The 21,215-nt window shown below is 38.8% G+C and overlaps 1 protein-coding gene across 6 annotated transcripts in view; it reads right to left on the bottom strand.

Annotated features, from left to right (window-relative positions):
• The window catches only part of Rabgap1l (RAB GTPase activating protein 1 like), a 648,858-nt gene that overhangs the window by 72,581 nt on the left and 555,062 nt on the right, over window positions 1-21,215 (bottom strand). Inside the window, exons 1-2 of one of the 6 annotated variants that reach the window (XM_055624413.1) lie at window positions 13,558-13,703; window positions 11,832-12,060 (exon numbers count right to left, since the gene is read on the bottom strand). The exons of 3 other annotated variants lie outside the window; for them this stretch is intronic. In XM_055624413.1, the coding sequence (XP_055480388.1) occupies window positions 11,832-11,942 (111 nt within the window). In that variant the 5' untranslated portion in view covers window positions 11,943-12,060; window positions 13,558-13,703. Of the gene's footprint in view, window positions 1-2,676; window positions 2,699-11,831; window positions 12,061-13,557; window positions 13,704-21,215 lie in introns of those variants that run through there. 2 more of the 6 variants (XM_055624416.1, XM_055624415.1) reach the window with 2 other exon arrangements.

Genomic DNA, 21,215 nt, shown 5'->3' with positions numbered 1-21,215 from the left:
TTTTATTGACCAGTGTATTACAGTATCATTAGTTTCCTATGTAACCCTGTGTACTTTCTATATTTGAAACTATTTTCCTGCTCAAGGCCCAACAGACTCAACCAGTTTGCCAAACTCTGTGACTCCCTGAACTACAAGGATGGACCATGCTGGAGTAACAGTGTTGGCACCCTAGAGCCTCATTGGCAAGATTTCTGCTCACAATTATTTTTGAAAGAGATAGGAAAGAAAAGTGCCAATTAATAGTTTCAGGAAAAATAACAGAAAATGTGATGGAACTGGATATCATCATGCTAAAGGTATAAACTAGACTCAGGAAGTCAGACATCTTTTTCTTCTCTCTGCAGAATCTAGATTTTAAAAAAGTAGAAGGGGAATTCCCAGGGGGATGAATAAGAAAAAGAGATGGGAGTGGAGGAAGTGTGAGCATAGTATAATGATATGTATGAATGAAGATCTCTAAATACAGAGATTCCCATTCTAGAAGGAATAGGGAGTGAAACAGACAATAAACATATAAATGTAAAATAGAAGGTGGCAAAAACATTAAGTGCAGATACCACTATTATTATTAGGGCTATATTTTCAGAAACACATACTGATTGTCTTTGTAAAAAGCTTTAAAAATTATTCTAAAAGAAATTTACAAGTTTATACATTGAGAGGATGCCCAGTGCAAGGAGTGGGGAAATAGCGCAGTTGACAGAATACTTGCCTAATATGCACGAAGCTCTGGGTTTCTTCCCGAGCACCTTACAAACCTCGTGTGGTGCTCCACACTGATAGCCTCAGCACTGGCTGTAAGACACGAGAATCAATAGTTCAAGGTCTTCCTCTGCTACACATGAATTCAAGGCCATCCTGGGCTATGAGAGAACCTATCTCCATTAAAAAAAAAAAAAAGAAGAAGGAGGAGGAGGAGGAGGAAGAAAATCCCTAGTACATACTAACAGGGTGAGCCAAAAGGACTTTCTTACTGTTATACAAATAGCACAAGTGATTCAGAACAAATTCTCTAATAACATTTCACATGAATTCAGATAAGTGATACAATACAAATTTAGCTTAAAGCTAAAAAAAAAAAAAAATGGTTTAGCAGTTAATGGCCCTTGCAGCTCTTGGAGAGGACACAGGTTCAGTTCCTAACACCCACAAAGGTCAGCTAACAACCTTTGTAACGCTAGTTCCTAGGGATCTGATCCCCTTTTCTGTCCTTCATAGGAACTTTCATGCACATGGTAAACATACATACACTCAAGCACACACAAAAAATAAACAAATAAACATTCAAAAAATATATGTTGAAGTAATAGTGATTAGTGTGGAAAAAGTATTGTTGAGTCTAGTCACGACAGTAATTTTAAAAGACTCCCCCAAAATAAGTAAGGTCGGTAAATGTGATGCAGTGGTGAAAAACATGGTGTTAATGTTTTATACAGCTAACCAAACCATGATGAACACATGAAGAGCCAGTATTTTTATACACACGCACACGTGTACCCACACAACCATGTTTGATGATGCATGCATGTGCACAATCTGTAAGTATATGCAAATATTATCCTCCTTTCCCTAACATCTACGGCAGGTACATGTTCCTAATCATGTTAGGAGTAGCCTTTTGCTTGGCTTTGGTCAATGGAGCATGCATAAAAATCAGGGTGCTAGGTTTAACTGATGAGAGACTGGTACTGAGGCAGGAGCCCAGGGTTTCTGAGCTATATCACTAGTAAGCCCAACCATTTAAAGGCATCAAGTGTTTCCACTAATGTGTCCAAGATTCACAATAGTTACCACACTTTGCTTTGCACATCTATATCTTCTGTGCCAAAATCATAATGTAGTTAGCACGCAGTGACAGATCAATGAATAGGTGGTTGATAATGGAACTACATAAAAATGTCAGTGGCCAATGCAGAGCAATAAAAAAATCTTACAGTGTTTTCATGTATTAGAAGTATGAACTTATGAAACAGATTAATAAAAATTAATGTATTGCATATCTCACATGAACTAGTCCTGTAACATGTCCTTTCATGAAAGGATATTTAGAATTGACTTACAAATCAACCTCATCCCTTTTGTAAGTACCTAGGGATAGTTTCTCAGTATCTGAGACAGCAGTAAATACAGTTTCATTGTAATAGGAGACAGTCTAGAGGTTCCATGGTGTAACTTCCATTAGGTTGTCCTCTATAGTGTGGTGAGACTATGTGGTAATAACTGTTTGAGCTCACCCGTGCTACTGTAAGTAACCTGTAAGTAACCCTTTATCCATGTTCCTAAGTTTTCAGGACTGTCTATCCATTACTGCTCTGGAATTTCATAAGGATGTGTTCTGTGGACAAGATATGCACCCCTCCCCAATTCCTATGCTGACATTCTGTTCTTAAGAGGATTTGGTCATGGGACCTTTGGGAAACAATTAGGTCCTGAGAAGGTGGTTATTCTCTCACAGGAAGAAATATAAGAATGCCTGTTCTTTCTTTGCCCTCTGCCATGCTAAACCACAAAAAGACAATCGTCTGTGAACAGGAGGAGGCTCTGCATTCAGAGTCCCCAATGCTGGCACCCTGAGCTCAGCTTCCAGACTCCAGAATTGAGAGACATCACTCTCACCCAGGCTACGGTACTCTGACTGTAGACTAAACTGAGTAAGTGACCCAAGAAACTCACCCTAATGGAAATCATCTTGCCTTGCTGGCAAACAATCTTCATACAGTAGCTGCCAACATGGTCTTGTTTAGAGTCTGTCATTCCTCTTCTAATTCACTCCATATCAGAAAGACAGCTAGCTCTAGGATTATGGAATCTTCCTTCCAATGCCGAGCTCAGTGCTGTTGGCATTCCACTCCCTGGAAATCTTCCCAAAGTACTTCAGTCATACTGGGTTAGGAAAAGATCGAAGATAACACCTCTAGTGTTTCTGCTTGCGACCCCCACTGTCAAGAGTTTTAGGGCTATCTACAGGGGCTCAGGTGTGTAACAAAGCAGGCTCCCCTGCAGCCTCAGCTATGCTCTCCTCCCTCGGTGCTCTTGCAGGGGAACGTTTCTTACCTTCCCAAAGTCTGCATATTATCCATTAGACATAGACAGCAACTCTGTCTTTATGGTGGGTGTCAAACATAAAGGAGAATTTTAATCTATAGCACCCACCACAGACTGTTAGGGTTATTGAACACAGGTGGCTAAGGGATCACTATAAAGTAACAGACACTATGAGGTTTGTTTGCATGCGCACAGTGAACTAAACACCTATACATTTTATTGTATAAAACCCTATTAGAGAAGGGTGTAGTGGTGCACCTCTTGAATCCCAGCCTTTGGGAAGCAGAACCGGGCAGATCTCTGAAAATTCCATTCCAGGGTGACCTACAAAGTGAGTTCATGTCCAGCCAGGACATGAGTGAGACTATCTCAAAATAAAATAAAATTAAATTAAATTAAAAATAAAATAAAATAAAATCCTATCAAATATTCAGTTCCCCAAAGGGAAACATACATATATGAAGAAAGCCTGTTCTCATCAGTGTCTTCAGGAAGGAAGCTTATACGGAAGCTAACATATAGTGTAGAAGAAGCTATGTGGAATGTTTTTCAGAAACACAAATGAAAACCACAGATCTTCTAAGCAAATGTAAACAGGCAGCTGGACTGCAAGTAGTAAGCCTTGTCTGGACTAAGGGGGAGTAGATGGTATCTGGAAGTGTACATATTTCTTCTCTGGCAAAAGCTCAGTGAAAGAGGAGGCTGAGGGAAGGCAATACTGAGCAAGTGAGCTGGCATGGCAGGAACCCTTTGCTAAGACAGGGAGCACAACACAACCCGTGTGCTGTGGGTATGTTACAGGCCAGGTCAAGGAAAGAGAGAAAGCGTGTATGTAAACAGCCATGAAATCAGTGTACGGCAAAATCACTAGTAGCAGGTGAAGACTCAAAGAGATTCAGTGATTTTTGAAATATCAACAAAAAATAACCAGGAACTTTAAAAAAAACCTTGTGATAAAGAAGAATTTTAATTATACACAAAATATACAGAACAGTCCACCACATATCTTCACTACACATTTTCAAAATCTCATTTGTATTAGCAATCATCCAATGTTTAGTCTTTTGTCACTGAGTCCTTTTATTAGTTGCATGTTTGTCAATTTCATCTATATTGTACAGGTATCAGTATTTCATTCTTTTATAACTGGTATTTGTACTCAACTCTATGGATATACCACTGTGTGTGTTAGACATCACCACATGACGGATCTTCAGATTATGTCTAATTGGGGCTATTGAGAATAATGTTGCAATGTCAGTCATGCCTCATGGATTCTATTCCGTATCACCTCAAGTTACTGAAAGCTATCAGATAAGTTTCTCTCCAAAGGCACACAGATCTGTGAGTCAAAGGCAACAATATTACTCAGTGTATGATGGACTATAAATCCAGATGCTGCAAGGCAGCATATTCTGCCCCAGGAACTCAGAAGCTGGAGAACTCAGGGACAGAGAGATAAATAAAGTAGATGCAAAGGAAGACATTAATTAGATGGCAAGAGATGCAGGATGCCTGCCAGCGTTGAGACCAGACCCAGCCTTGCTGCCTATCTCAAAGTTTGCCCTTGCATTTCAAGGACACACCTTGGAATCCATGCAACAAATTCTTTCTTGCTTCATATAATACAGTATTCTACTGTTAGGATCCTAAGAACTTTATCAAAATTAACTCATCAAAATTGATGAATCAAATGGAGAAAGATTTGGTTCCCTGAACTAATCTGATATTGATGAAAAGTGCCAAGATAAGAATATGGTAAATGACAATGAGAACAAAACATGTTCGATAAACAATTTATGTATGGAAGAATCTTAATTGGCTTTATAATGTTTGACTCTAATTGATACTTGAAATGTTTATTCAGTGATGATTTAGAAGTTACTGCATTGATTTTAATATTTTTCTCATCTCTGGCATATGGAATTGTTCTGATTTTTTTTTCTCTTAATTTGGCTTGCTTGATGTAATCCATGTGCCAAACCACTAAGAGGGAAGAAACTGCAGAATGCTTACCCTCATCTTCCATCTATAGAACAGAGAAACTGTAGTTCCTTGAAAGAGGCCCCTTCCGTTGCTGGTCCAGTACTATTTTGGTAGCTCTCAGTTAAGACTATCCATCCAGACCCAGTATAGAATAGCCTGTGTTAGATGGTTAAGTGGCTTTTGTTAAAGGTCAAGGTTAACCACTGATCAATCAAGTCTCCTTCAGAGATAGAATGACATTAAATTTCAAGATGTGAGACATGGTAAAGCCAAAATGGTTATCTTTTCCTTAGTATAGTCTTGATATCTATTTTGGGTTAGTTGTTGTTTGTTTGTCTGTTTGTTTTTTCCCCACCTCGACACAAGCTGGGTCCCCCAGGGAAGGGGGAACCTCAATTGAGAAAATCCCTCCACAAGATTGGTTGGTGGGCAAATGCATATACCATATTCTTGATTAATGACTGATGTGGGAGGGCCCAGCCCACCGTGGGGAGCACCACTTCTGGGCAGGTGGTCCCAGGTGGTATAAAAAAACAGGCTGCACAAGTCATTGAAAGCAAGCTGGGAAGTAAAGTTCCTCCATGGCTTCTGCTTTAGTTATTGCCTTGAGTTCCTGCCCTGACTTTCCTGAATGATGGAGTGTTACTTTAAGATGAAATAAGTAAATTTCTCCCTGCATTGCTTTTGGCCACAGTGTTTATCACAGCAATCGAAAGCAAACTAGGAACATACCTAACTTTTCTATTCTAACACCATGACAATCTTGTAGTAATTCCTTTTCCAATCAGTTACTCTTTTCACATAGAACAATTAAATCTTCCTAAGAAGTATGACTGTATCTATTCACTATAAGAACTAATGAACACGTGTGAACTAATTTCTGACTCCTGCTGCCATTGTCAATTATTAACAGTTTTCACCTGCAGTTTTCTACTGCCTTTTCATTTTTCCCTTGGGCCATGTGGTCCTTGCCTGCCCATCTCTGCCACGTTATTGCCTCGACGTTATTGCCTCTGTAAAAGAGCCTTTCTGCTCAGTAGATAGTGGCTCAGACACATTCCCCACTCTTGGTTCCACACTGCCTATCAACCACCCTGAGTTCAAGTGTCAGATCTTCTATACAATCTTCAGGGTAGAAAGCTTCAGTTTTTCTGTAGAACTGATACTCAAATCAAGCAGGGCACCTCGACAGTCCCTTTCTCCTATCATATGCTCCCTCTCCTCCTTTTGCATCCCCACTGCACCTTATCTACTCAGTTCACTCCTTCCTTTAGACCTCCTTCAGAAACTCAGAATAGACCCCCTTTCCCAGTAGGGGGATAACTGGAGGAGTTCTCATTGTGTTGCTTTTTTTTTTTAAATGTATTTATTTTTATTTTATGTACATTGGTGTTTTGACTGCATGTATGTCTGAGTGAGGGTGTCAGCTCCCCTGGAACAGGAGTTACTGAAAGTTGTAATCTGCCATGTGGGCGCTGGGAATTGAACTCTGGTCCCCTGGAAGAGCTGTCAGTGCTCTTAACCACTGAGCCATCTCTTCAGCCCCCTGTGCTGCTTTCTTTACAAGTGCTTTTCTTTGATTGTCAGAGAACTCCAATGAGGATGTTCCTCATTTCTCCAAAGAGGAAACTGAGGCTTAGAGAAATTCAGTAGCATGTGCTCCTGTATGAGAATATGCATGGAGTCTAGAAGTCAAAGTCAGCCTCAAGTGTTACTGTCCACTTGTTTTTTTGAGACAAGGCCTCTCACTGGGACCTGGAACTTGCTAATTAGGCTCTTGTCAATTATGCAAGGTTCTCTTATCTGCCGCTAGTGCTGGGATTGTTAAGTGTATACCACCATGCCTGCTGGGGACTGAACTCAGATCCTCTTGCTGTATAGCAGATCCTTTACTGGCTAAGCTATCTCCTTAGCCTGAAAGACAATGAACTTCAAAGTACCCTAACAAAGTCAGGTATAATGGATAACATCTGTAATCCCAGAACTCCAGAAATTGAGGTGGGAGGATTGCTGCAAATTCAAGGCCAGCTTAGATAACACAGTGAGTTCCAGCTCATCCTGAGCTATATATGGTATAAGATCTTTTCTTCATCTCCATTTTCACCCCCTAAAGTAAAGTGTCTTTTTTGCACCAGCTGTCCCTTGTTCATAAAGGTACTATCCTTCCTTGCTTAGCAAACACCTGGCCACCCCCCAAAGACTGGTCCAGCCTTACTTTGAAGGCTTTTTCCTCAATGCACAACAGTGGCAATCATTCTCTAGTTGGTTCTAGCTATAGTATCTAACAGGAGTCTCATAAATACTGACTTTGGTCCTTTCTCTTATTAGATTAGGGAAGAGGGCTTTGGAGAGTAGACATTCTACTTGTATTAAAAGAAACACTGAAGAAATCTACATATTAGCTCTTATTAACATACATCTGAAAGCTATATTCGTTTCATAGCCACTTAATAAGTTAGAAAGTTGAAATAATTGAGCATAATATAAATTAACATTTAACCTGAAATATTGTGCCTGTTGGAGTACACATTAGCTATTAGGCTTATTTATGGCTTAAACATGAGATCATGTATTTTGATACATACATGTATTTAAATACATATTCAGAGCCTTCCCTGGACCACAATAAATGTGGCTTTCCTCTTCATTTACACTAGGCAGTTATAAATAGCTGAAGCTGGACACAGGTAGTGGTGCAGATCTACACTTCCAGCTCCTGAGAGGATAACTCACTTGAGCTCAAGAGTTCCAGGGCAACAAACAAGACTGCATTTTCTTTTCAAAAATGAAAAGCCTGCAAAAGAACTGGAAAAGGCAGAGATGGAAGCAGCTGGCCACTCTACTCACAAGGAGAGGACCTGGGCATCCTTTGCAGTTCCTCAAGTATTTCTGTAAGCATCTCAGCTAAGCTAAAAGACTGTATATGGGGCTGGAGAGATGGCTCAGTGGTTAAGAGCACTGCCTGCTCTTTCAGAGGTGCTGAGTTCAATTCCCAGCAACCACGTGGTGGCTCACAACCATCTATACCCTCTACTGCCCTCTTAGAGCACTAATATCCATAAAATAAATAAATAGATAAAATCTTAAAAAAAAAAGACTTGTATACACTCAGGGAGACTGTTGGTATGGTTTTGTCTCTAAATACAAGCCAGTTAACTTCCAAATTTTCATTTCACACACCAATTATATATAAACACACACACACACACACACACACACACACACACACACACACACACACCTTCAGGGCTAGTAAGATGTTCAGTGGGCGGGTGAAGGGGTCTGGCAGTCTACATTCGATTCTCAGGATCCAGGTAATAATAAAAAGAGAGCTAAATTCCACAGGATTTACCATTCAAGGAATCAATATGTTTCCTCTTATGAAACAAATCTCAATTACAGAAAGATGCTCCTCCTGTATTAAGCATCTAAATCTCTTTCAAAAAGGCCAATCCACCTGAGTGTCCTGTGAGTTAATAAGGGTGTCACCTGCTTCCCAGCATAGCAGTAACTCAAAGTGGGAGGCATTTTGCTTTATACTATAAAAAGCCTAAGGATTTCTTTCATATGATTTTGAGGGTTCATCTCAAAGTAAAACAACAACAATAACAAACCAATATGGAGTGTAGAACCAAGAGCTAATGGTGAACAGTGTGTCCTAGAACAAACTTATTCTAGGTTTTCCAGACCAATCGAAATCAAGTCCTCACCTCTGAAAGAGCATCTTAAATTTCACATTTCATAGAGAAATCTGAACATCTTTCGGGAGTTGTGTAATAAGCACCTCAGTATCTACACTATTGAAACTTTTAGTAGAGAGCTGGCAAAATGGCTCAGTGGGTAAGGGCACTAGCCTCCGAACCTGATGACCTGAGTGATTCCCAGAGCCAATATGGAAGAGGGACAGAAGTCACTCCCAAAAGTGGTCCTCTGATCTTTTCATGCATCCCATCCCATACACAATAAATAAATTAAATATAATTTTTTGTGTGTTTTATTTTTGAGACAGGGTCTCACTGTATAGCCCTATTGGTCTAGAAATCACTGTGTAGATGGGGCCAGCCTTGAATGAAGCCTGTCTCTGCCTCCTCAGTACTGGGATTAAAGTCGTGTGCCAATATGCCTGGCTAAAATATAATTTTTATTTACAAGTTTGATATCCAAAGCAATATTATATGCCTTTTATATGAAGCTATCCATTTCAGTGACCAAATTCTACATCAAATATAGATGAGTTACTACAAACGGAAGTAATTCTTAGAAATCATATTAAGATTCAAACATGCAGTTATTCATGTTTCCTTTTTTTCTCTCCCTATATAGCCATCCCTCCCTCCAAACACATGAACACAGCATCTAGTGAATACAATGTCCGTTTTTCCTGGGCAGTGAGCTGCTCCCTGTGGCTCAGGAGCCCTTCTTTTCTCGCCACTTACACTCTGCCATTGCTCTTCTGCTGGCTGTCTGACTGCTTGCCTGTGGTACTCTGGACAAAAGCCACAGAGTGGTTAACATAACAGCCAGGCACCCTGTCACTGTGCTACACCCACACCCACACCCACACCTGGTCTGGTTTCTTCTCCCTTTGGGTCTGGAAAACTCCTATAAGTTTTTGGAGAGTCAGCTCAGACCCTAAGAGGTTCTTGGCAAAAGCATCACAAAGAAATGAAAAACTTCTGAATTCTTTTGATAGTTTCTTATGATGGACTATTACAAAATTAATAAATATAATGAAATTTAAATGTGTAGGACTTGCTTATCCTGATTCAACATATATATTTCAGTAGGCAATACATTTCATAAAGTGTATATAGTTACAAAAATAGAAACTGTGGGGCTGGAGAGACAGCTCATCAGTTAAGCGCATTTGTTGTTTTTTCAGAGGCCCCAGGCTTGATTTCTAGCACCTACATGTTTGGCTCAAATCCATCCATTAACTCCAGCTCCAGGAGATCCAATACCTTCTACTGACCTCTCCAAGCACCAGGCACATACATGGAACACAGACATAGATGCAGACAGAACACTTAGACACATAAAATAAGTAAATCTAAAATGCAAATTAAAACACAGAAATGGGGTATATTTTAATAAAACATTTAATTGGCCAAATGATTATTTTAAAAAACACCTGCAGAAAGTATATTAAGGTTTTGTTTTTATTTTAATCCACCTACTTTTTTAATAATTTTTATTTTTTTATATTAATTACAGGTTATTTACTTTGTATCCTAGCCATAGCCCCCTCCCTCATTCCCTTCCAATCCCACCCTCCCTCCCTCATCTCCTCCCTGCCCCTTTCCAAGTCCACTGATAGGGGAGGTCCTCCTCCCCTTCCATCTGACCCTAGCTTATCAGTTATCTTTCAGGACTGGCTGCAATATCCTCCTCTGTGGCCTAGCAAGGCTGCTTCTCCCTCAGGGGATGGGGAGAGTTGGGGAAGTCAAAGAGCCAGCCATTGAGTTCATGTCAGAAATAGTCCCTGTTCCCCTTACTAGGGTACCCACTTGGATACTGAGCTACCATGGGCTACATCCAAGCAGGGGTTCTAGGTTATAAATCCACCTACTTTTTAAGCTGTATTTAGAAAACATGATGGAAGTGAAGAGTCGAATGAAGCCCTAAGCAGTCTCACCTGGATGTTGTTATCAACAACACCAGCTTCCTTGTACAATATCCATCTCTCTACTGGGTCCTCTAGAACTTTTTCAGATAATTAACTCATAACTTAGTAATAAATAATGTTAACTATAGATAATAAATAATAATAACTAAGTTACTATTTTAACATAATCATATTGCAATACAAAATTTAAATAAATCCATTAATATCATTGAATAACTAATCAGTGGCATTTTTCTCCCTCCTCCCCCATTACCTTACATACATTTTATCATTCACTCAAGTCAGCGGCTAAACAACCTAGAAACATTGCATTTGGCTGATAAAACCTTTAAGTTTCCTTGACTCGATCCAGAATTTGTCCCTTTGTCTTTTGCATGGTTACCTGCCACGTTGTGATTTTAGTGTCCCTGTGCCCTAAAACAGAGAAGTGGTTTTTCACACTGGTAAGCTTTAAATGTCATGATAAACATTATGTGCTGCTGCTGCTGCAATGAGCACTGCCAAGCACAGCGAAGAAGGCAACAGCACAGGCACAGTTAAGAGTTTGCTTAAAAGATAGGATCACTACGTGAGCCTCACTAGCCATCGCAGATTTGCAACAGCAAACATTCTAAGAACGTATCTTTCTACCATGACAGAATGCACACCCTAAGACCATGAGAAAGCAAAAAATAAAAAAATAAAAAATAAAGTCCTTTTACAAATGTTAAACCACAACCTAAAAATTTCCAAGAAGTTAATCTGTTCTAGTTCTTCTTGGAGATAATTTAAGACCTGAAAGCTATTTGATTTCTAGATAGTTCAATTTACAAAGATGATATGGCCCACTGAAAGAAATGTTCTCCTTCAAAGAGACTGTGCAGAATGTATGAAACTATAGCTAGGATCACCTCACCCTTATACACAGACAAAAGCAAAGTGGTATTTGACATTATAAAGTTCTTCTCAACCTCACACCACAGTAGTATTTAAAACATACTACTGCCATATAACAGTGCTATATTTACGGAACAAAAGCCCTGAAAGCCTGCACACCGAGCTGTAGCCTGTCGCTCCGCACCATCAACAGCAGTGCTTCTGCATCTCACCCGGACCTGCCCCTCTCACTATGGAAGGGGACCATCCTGTTACAGAAAGAGGAGACCAGTATAGTATGCAAGGCACTACCTACCATGCACCTGGGCTTGCTGATGGCCACCAGGCTACTGAGGAAGTCTTCATCATGCAGCTGGCTGAAAACATGGGCGTCATAGGCTACCATAATGGAGATTTCTTCCATCATCTTGCCAGCTGGCTTCTCCACAGCAGCAGCTGCTGCCCCAGCTCCAGACCAGACTACGCAGGGAAAAACTCCTACAGCAGCTCAGTGCCAGTGCACACACCCACCTGAGATCCAGGGGCTGGGTGTCAAAATCCAGAGAGAGAGGAGGGGAAAAAAAGAGAAGGCAGCTGCTATCACAGGCTCGCCTAGCAGTTCACCCCAGTGGAAAACTCTTATCTATGCAGGAAGTACGCATAAACACCTGCAGCCTCAACATAACATGGAAGAAATTCGGGTTTGGGAATCTTCTTTAAACTTCAAACAATAAAAATGGAGAGACATTTCCTTACTAGAAATTTACTATAGGAAACTCCCCCGAAAACAAGGGTTGATTATGTTATGTCCTTGGTAATTAAAAGATTTTTCAAATAGATACTCTTCTTACTTCATTGTTATTTATATAAAGATTCTTCTTGGAAGAAGAGTATATTTTTCTTAAAGCAATCAGTGCTTATTTTTCTTATTCTTAGAAAATTAAGAGATGATAAACCATTATTATTTCTCAAAATTTCTCGGTGCAGTTAAAGTTTATCTCCTGAAGTCTGAAGGGGGAAAAAAAGAGTCCTTTCCCCATCTGAGTAGTTCTTTTAAAAGAAAAATAAAGAACCAAAATATAAAAAATTAAACAATTCATTTGAGACAGCAATACCAGTTGATAATTTTCCTTTCTCCCACTCAAAATACAAATATCTGATGTGATTCTGGAAAAAAATATAAGGGTCTCACTCAAACTACTTTTCTCTCCCTTGACAAATATTCTTACTCCTTTTGAATTTCAAAATAATGGTTTTTCTTAATTACTCAAACCAGCAGATAGTCACAAACTATCCGTTCCTTAGTTACCACAAGTGGTTTTTGGAGGACAGCTGGAGACAGTAGACAGGCTTTATCTTTGCGGAAAAAAGCTCCCTCCACCACCAAGATATAAACACATGCTTATTCCATGCACAGCGTTGGGCACAGTTCCTCTGAAAGCCTGTTACCTGCTCTTCCTGTATCCACTCTGAGTTAATGACACCACTGAGAAGTATGTTTTGTTAACGTTAGACATCAGTTTGGTGACATCTGTTAAAAATAAATACTGCTATGTGTTGTAGTCCTTAGGCTTCATCACCAATACCAGGATTATGTTATCTAAGGTCGCTGGCATTTGAGAAAAATGTGTAAACAAAATAAGAATGAAATCTAGTGAATTTTCCTAAAAAAATTTTCCTCTTCCATAGGTCAGCATGGTTACTTAACTGGTATCTTGTGCCATTTAAACATGACTTGAGGAGTATTAAAAGCACCTGCTTACAGAGAGCAGGCTGCCCTGGCTAGGAAACCAAGTCTAATAGGCTTACTTAAACAGAAAATGCAATATCTTAAATAAATTCTCACAATTAAAACAGCTTCAAGCTGTGCTTGACCCTTATGGGAGCCAGTAAAGCACTTTTAGCCTCCCCCAAACCCCATGATGCAGCTTTGTGTTTAGAGCGTTATTCTCCCAGCACATTTATCTTAAAGATGACGAGCCAATAAAAACTAAATGATAATCAGGACTCAAGGCATCGTGAAATATCCGGGTAGTCCATACCTTTTAAATTCCTTTTTTATCTTTTCAGTAGTATTTTTAAAGATACTGTGAACCTCTTCATATATTCATTAGCGCCAGGAGACTTGAGCTTTATCTTGCAGTGTGGCAATTGCTGTCGTACTTTCTTTCTTTTCTGCAGTGACTCAGTGCCTCCACACTCAGATACCCGAATAGGTGCACTGACAAAGACACCTGCTGTGAAAGGTAACCAAACTACTTCCCATCATGCTTTTCTTTGTGCTGGCAACCGCCCAGGGGCAAACAGGAATTATAACCTCATTTGAGCAGTCCCCTCTGAGCCCAGCCAGAGCACATTTAGTTAAACAATAGGTAATCTTCTCGGTTAAGAAGACTTAAATCCCAAGAAAAAATGCATACGGGGAAACAACAGAACACAGCAGCTTAAAGGTGCTTCATATTAAATTAATAAGAATAAGGTAGCGGAATATGTGTGCAAAAATAGGTTTAGAAAAACACTGAAACTTGTAAAAGTTTTAACTTTACAACAAATGGTGGGTGATTTTCAATTCTATAAGCTCTTAACTTCCCTCAAGAATCTTCTAATTGCCACAAAGTCTAGAGTATTATTGACATTTCATTTCTAAATTCAAAATGCCTTTCATCTCCACCTTAGTACTTAGATTTTCTTGAGCAACAACTGACTAGGATTTCTAATCTCCTTCTTTTTATTTTTGCCATTTTTATATGTTTCTTAAAATATACATTCTGGATCTTGGAAGAAAATTAGTTTTTCCTCTTCACATAAACAAAAAGCTGTTCTTTGAAAACTGCTGATCTTAGGAAAACCTTGTTCCTCTATCTTATTTTTTTTCTTTTCCAAGACCTTTTCTACTGTGTCTGAAGCGTTCTGCTAACAGCTTCCAGACTTGAGCAGCATTTGTTCACTGTTGTGTTGACGACTAGCCTTTTATTTTCACCAGCCATCCTTCTCCTCACTCACCCACCTGTCCTTTGGGGGCTGAAACCACTGGATCCTCTCCCTGAGTTCCTGCAGTTCTCAACAGTGAGCATGCCACTGAGAGGGAGGAATGGCAGCAGGGTAGGGAATTACCTGTGACTAAAGATTACGGCAAGCACTGAGGACACCACCACTTAGAGAAGCTGAGTACCCACAGGCAGCAGAAACCAAGGCACTCCTGGTAAACACAGGTCCCCAGTTCAAACAGGAAATAGCTAGCTCTCTCTCCCAGGGCAAGTCATTTAAACTTAGCTGGGTTTCAGTTTCCTCTTGGTCATGTAAATGGAGAGGGACCGACTAGATCAGTGGTTTCTCCAGTATGCAGGAAAAGCAAAAGCAATGTGTCATGTTTCCTTGCACTAAAAGGGTGTTAAGTGAGGAAATTTCAAAGAGAAAAATGCCTTTTTAATCTCTATCAGAGTGAAAAGCCATGGATAACATGAAATCTAGGTATTAAGATAGTCCCCAGAGTTGCTAGGTGCTTTAATAAATGCCATCTACTTTATAGCTAACCTGAGATTTTATAATATCAAGTCTTTTAACAATGAAAGGGGGATTCAATGAAAAAGCTATTTTGAATGTTTAGAGACTCTCTGCTTTAAGCCAGAGTAACTAATATATAACTGGAGAGTTTTTTTCATATATTTTAATATTTAATCAGAAAACTTTTTAAAAATTAACACACAAAGCAATGATTTTCATTATGGCATTTAATACATATGCCATGATACTTTGTTTTTATTCATGCCCCTCCCCCACTGCCAACCACAACACCCCTGCTGCTGATCTCTTTTCTTCTCATTGTTTGCTTTCATGTCACACTATTCCATTATTCTTTTTTCTTTTTCCTTCTCTCCCCCTTAGAATCTTCCTTCTTCTCACACAGTCTTTTTTTCTACAGTTGTAATCATCTGTCCACATGTATGTACAGATGTGTCTACATGCAATGCATACGTATAAATAAAGATTTGACTCAGGAGTGGTTTCCTGTCATAGTTTTGAATGCTGTTTTAAGAAGGTAAAATGAGGAACTAATTTGCTTTGGAGGCTGTTGTCCTCTAAGTCATCTTTCTAAAACTATACTTTTTAAACAAAATCACACTTGCTTCCCACTAAATAAGTATGAGCTGAATAAGACATCTTGGCCTTCCAAGAACATCTATTCTGAAATGTCACATTTAGAAACAGGAACAACCAAAATGAAAGTTAAGAAAAACCTAAATATGATGACCTTTTCTAGTCTGTTCTCTTTAAATACAGCACAGTGAGAGCTTTATTGTAAAAACAGCACTTTGTTATCCAGCAAGAAACAAACACATTAAAAGTCTGATCCCACCTCATGAGAGTGGCTGCAAAGACGCATCCCTTCTCATACATGTACCTGTTGAATATGCTCGTCATGACTGCCATAAAATTAGGTCAAATGTAAACAAGAACAAAATAACTCAGGCAGAAATACAGCCCAGAGGGCAGAGGTCTGACTGCTTATAACCACAGGCAAAGCCCTGGAGAAAGTGATGCTCCTGCCTGGTGACTTTTATTCCCACATTCAAGCACACCCTCACACTTGGGTTTAACAGGGTACAAAATTGTATTAGGTGTTTAGGACTTTATGTTATGGGACCTCCCAAACCATGAAACGCCTTGGGCCTGATATAGAAAGACAGAGAGGTAAAATGATGAGTCCTTTGTTAATCACCAAAACCCAGTATTTCTAGCTATACTTAGGAGTGCTCATTTACAAATGCCAAATGCTGCAAGTCTAGAACAAAAGATACAAAACAACTTGAGTGAGAAACCCTAGAAAGAAACAAGGAAGCTTTCTACAGTACTAACCATTTCAAACAGTCACTGAAGCGGAGTGGAAAACTACAAGGACAAAGGTTAGAGAAACCTTAGTTCTCTTTAAAATCATGCAAAGATAAAGAAAGAAAACTATTATTCTTGTGCTGAATTCCAGCCATTCAGCTCATTATCTTTCCTATCTTTGCTAGCAATTGCTAAGCAAATCCAAAACCTCAGCAAACAGAAAACCCAACCCCACAGCATTAAGTGAGAAGAGAAAACCGTGGGGACACGAATACCTGCCTGACAGGCTCACTGGATATCCTACTGCTTCATTTGCATCTTACCCCAAAGAAAGGGTGAGACAGAGTCCTGAGGAGGAAGGAATGCCCCTAATCAACAATTCACTTTCCACCTCAATTAAAACAGTAAAATCCATAACAAACACAACCAAATCACACTTGACCTAATCCACAACAAATGTACTACGTGACCTCAGGCATTCATTGATATATGCCATCATTCCGAATAAATATGGTGGCTATTTCAGACCCACCATAGCCATTTAAGCAATGTACAACTGAATTCTACTTACAAATGACTTTATTCTAATTTCTAAAGTATTCAACAATTTAATGTGCTTTACTAGTAGCCAAAACAAACCACTCTAAATGATGTACTGCACCCATGTTTTCTCATAAGACTAGACGGGGTCTAGGGAATACAGGGCTTTGTTCAGTTGTTCATTGGTCCCAGGCTCTCACACAGGCTGGATGTCTCTCTTCCTAACCCAAAACAAACCCTCAAGATAAACAACATATAAAAATTAAGTAGTATTGCTTTAGATAGCAATAGTGAGTTATACTCAATAGAGATAAGAAAGCAATCTCACTTATGGTAATTATGTGTGCTGTCAATTGGACACAAGTTAGAGTCATCTGAGAATAGAAAACTATGGATGTGAGAATGCCCACCACAAGACTGGCCTGAGAGCAAAGCGTGTTGGAACTTGATCTGTACACCAGGCTAGCCTCCAACTCAGAGATCTGCCTGCCTCTCCCTCAAAAGTACTGGGATTAAAGTGACCACCACTTGGCTTTTGTTTTTGTTTTGTTTTTCTAGATTTGTATGCAAACACACACACACACAGTCCTAAATAGCAAAAGAAATTTTGAGCAAAAAGAGCAAACCAGGATGCTTACAGCAGCACTATTACAATAGCCAAGAAAGGAATCAACCTAAGTGTCCATCACTTAGATAAGTGACTAAAGAAAAAAATGTGGAACATAGACACAGTGACATACTAATCAGCCATAAAAAGAAATAAATCTGTTATTTGTGATCATGAAGTAAGAACAGGACGTATCACTAGGCTAAAAAATAAACCAGGCACAGAAAGAGAGAGCACCATGTGATCTTACTCTCATGTAGAATCTACCAAATTTGACCTCATGGGAAGCTGAGAGAACAGTGGTTACCAGGGCTTGGGGGCAGTGAGTCGACAGTGGGTGGCAATGGTTACAGTAAGGTAAGTGTCAGAGGTACTATGTGCTACTACACAATACAGTGACAATAGATAGTTGTGTACCACATGTTTCAAAAAGCCAGAATAGAGATTTTAAATATTATCAGCATAAAGAAGTAATAAATGGGGAGTGGAGAGATGGTTCAGCAGTTACCACTGGTTGCTCCTCCAGGAAACGTTGGTTCAATTCCCGGCATCTACATGAGTTCACAACTCTTTTTAATACTGGAGAAGCCAAAGCCTTCAGTGGGCAATGAATGCAGGTGGCACCCATATATATGCAGGCAAATCACCCATACAAACAAAAAATAGAGTAAAACTAAAAAAGAAATGATAAATATTTAAGGAGAGCATATATTTAGCTTGATTTAAAAATTATACAATGTAGCTGGCCATGGTGGCACACATCTTTAATCCCAGCAATCAGGGTACAATGTCAGGCAGATCTCCATGAGTTCAAGACAAGCTTTGTCTATGTACTGAGATCCAGGCCAGCTTCATCTGGAACCAAAGCCAGACCAGACAAAATAAGACCATTTCAAAACATACAATGTATATATTAATATATATTAATGTATATATATCACATGGTGCCTATTAATATAATAAATACAAATAAAAGGTATAGCATATCAATCCCATACCAGTTCTCCATGAGAAACTTATTCTTTGTAGCAACTGCTGTATTTGAGAGCATTCTGATGATGGACATGAAGGAACCCTGTTAGCAATGACTGAGACAGGTCAGAGGTGGTGTAAGGTAATGGTGCAGTGGGCTCAGTCTCCTGTTGCTACTCATCCTCTCTAGTTTTCTGACCATGAGACTAACAAAATTTCATAATTACTGTTTATTAAATTGATCAATTGTGACAAGAACATGTTACATAGAGAGCATCTGCTACATAACGATGTTCTGTTATACCCTGATCAGCAAAACACCATTAGTATGGGCTCTCATGTGGAAATAATTCCTCTTTCTTTATGATGGTATTATAATAAATAAGGCCTTCCACTGATCATCTGTATCAGAAATACGCTGTGAGTTAGCTTAGTCACAGCTTATCCTGAAGTTTGGCACTGAACAACAACATTATTCATTTACTCCTTTTCAAAGACAACAGGACTTTGGGTTAGGGGTGCTTGGAAGGAAGGGAGAAGTAAAACATGTTTAACTGTGGACCTGAGGAACTCCAGTAGCATGAATTCTGCTCGGTGTTGTACAATACGCGCGGCTGCTTTCATTACCCTCTCTTTAAGAGGCTACCTCCCGTAAGAGTTCAAGTATTTGAAGTGGCATCAGCACTGAGTCAGGACTAAAACTGAAGTGTGACTAGAAAAGCTCAGGTGTTTTCCTGCCTGTTTCAGGTTTGTCACAAGTACAAGACAGAAGAAACTAGGTTCATTCCATTTGTATTTTTTTGGTTTTGTTTTATTTTTGAGACAGGGTTAAGCAGTGGTCATAATAGCAGTGGCAAAGCCAAGAATAGTCTAATTTTACTCATATGAATGGCAACTTATTTTAAGTTAAAGTTAAAACATTTTGTTTGTTTGTTTCCTTTTTTTTTTTTTTTCTTTTTTTGAGTAAGGGTCTCATTTAGCATAGGCTGGCCTTGAACTCACTTCAATATGTATCCAAGGTTGACCTTGAGTTTCTGGTTCTTCTATTCCACCTCATAAGTACAGGAATTTTGGCATGTACCATGATGCCCAATGCTGAAACACACTAATGAAGATGGGGGATAATACAGAGATGAGAAAAAGAAAAATTAAACTGCTTGAATATTAGTAAGTTACATACCTATTTACCTTTTAATCAACAAATCTCTGTCCATCTCCTTTAAACATAAATATCCCCTAAAATATTATTTTTCTTCTAAACTTTTAGGCACATGTGCATTTTTTTTTTCTTTTCTTTCTCTTTTGCAGGGCTGGGTATCAAACCCAAGACTTCATGAACAATAGCAAACATTCTATCACTGAGCTCTGCTCCTAGCTCATGAATTGCATTTCTATTAGGTAACATTTAAAAAATATGTCTAAAATGTAACTCACTATCTTACATTGTTCTTTTATGCAGGGTTGACAAAATAAATGAGATGTGCACACAGTTTCATAGTCTTAAAGATTGCAGTGTGTAAATGAGCTCTATATTAACTAATTGTAGGTAAACCATTCTATTATTTATAATTACTGAAACTATTAATAATTTAAAATTGCTTTTAAAAGCACACACTTTTTTTGTGTTAGGATAATGACTTACTGAAGACATTCCATTAAAAAGAAAATCTGTCTATGATATGTATTGCGGGTAATTAACTACTATGCAAAATGATATCCCAGGAGCTTTTCCTATTAAAGAAAATAAGCTCTAAATACCTGAATCAACTTTGGAAAATACAAATGTGAAGCAGCCATTTTGTGAGGAGCTTCATTACAAGTCAAAAATTCTTTTGACAAACACACACACATATTTCTTTTGTGGGGACCTCCTTAGTACTATGGATAGTGATTTCCTGTTTCCTATTTAATATTTCTATGCTAGACATTTTAAACTTCACAAAAATCTCAGGAGACAAAAGGCAAAGTGAGCAAACTTGATGAGATCTTGTTTTTACTCCAGAGCAGCTGAATAGAAGCAGAACGAGGAAAAAAGAACTAAGATTTAGATAATGTTTATGCTTTGTAGAAAACAGTGGAAGAAACTGACCCTCAGACGGGTAAACACACCCTGGTTCCTTGGAGCATGAAAGAATACTGCAGTAACAGCCCCACCTCCACCTAAGCTATAAACAATAACACACTTCTGCTGAATCAAATACCCCAAAACAAAACCATACAAAACACAGCCATTACTTTAATTTAGTCACTAATTCCTTCCCTAATACCTTTGTTGTCTTCTAACAACAAAGCAGCTTAGCATGTGAAAGCAAAACCACAGAATCCTATTTATAATGAAGTAGTGTTTCCTTTTACAGTATATTGTCACTGACAAGCTATACTGTTTAGGAAAGAAGTAAAGCAAGGTTGAAGGGAGATATTCACATTTTATAAGCTTCCTTTTGTGTGTTTGTTTAATACAAATAATCTACCTATAAACTACCATAAAAAGCAGAAATTAGAAGAAATTAAAAGTTACATAATTTCCTCCTGGTTTTGATGACTAATAATTAATATATAAAATTCAAATAAAGAAGTCGTCCAGGATTTTACCAATGGCATAGATTTACTGGTTATTTTGGTGGCTGGTAAGCAACATTTCCTTCTACAAGGTTAAAGTGCATGGAATTATCAGGATTCCCAGAGAAGACAAACTGACTGAAAAAGTAAGGAATAGCAGAAAGGACCAAAGCTTTAACTTAGAAATTAGGC

Source organism: Psammomys obesus, unplaced genomic scaffold (genome assembly GCF_907164565.1).
Source record: "Psammomys obesus unplaced genomic scaffold, mPsaObe1.curated_primary_1811, whole genome shotgun sequence".
NCBI lineage: Eukaryota > Metazoa > Chordata > Mammalia > Rodentia > Muridae > Psammomys > Psammomys obesus.
The sequence above is the reverse complement of the archived record's forward strand: the minus strand, read 5'-3'. Positions and strand labels throughout refer to the sequence as shown.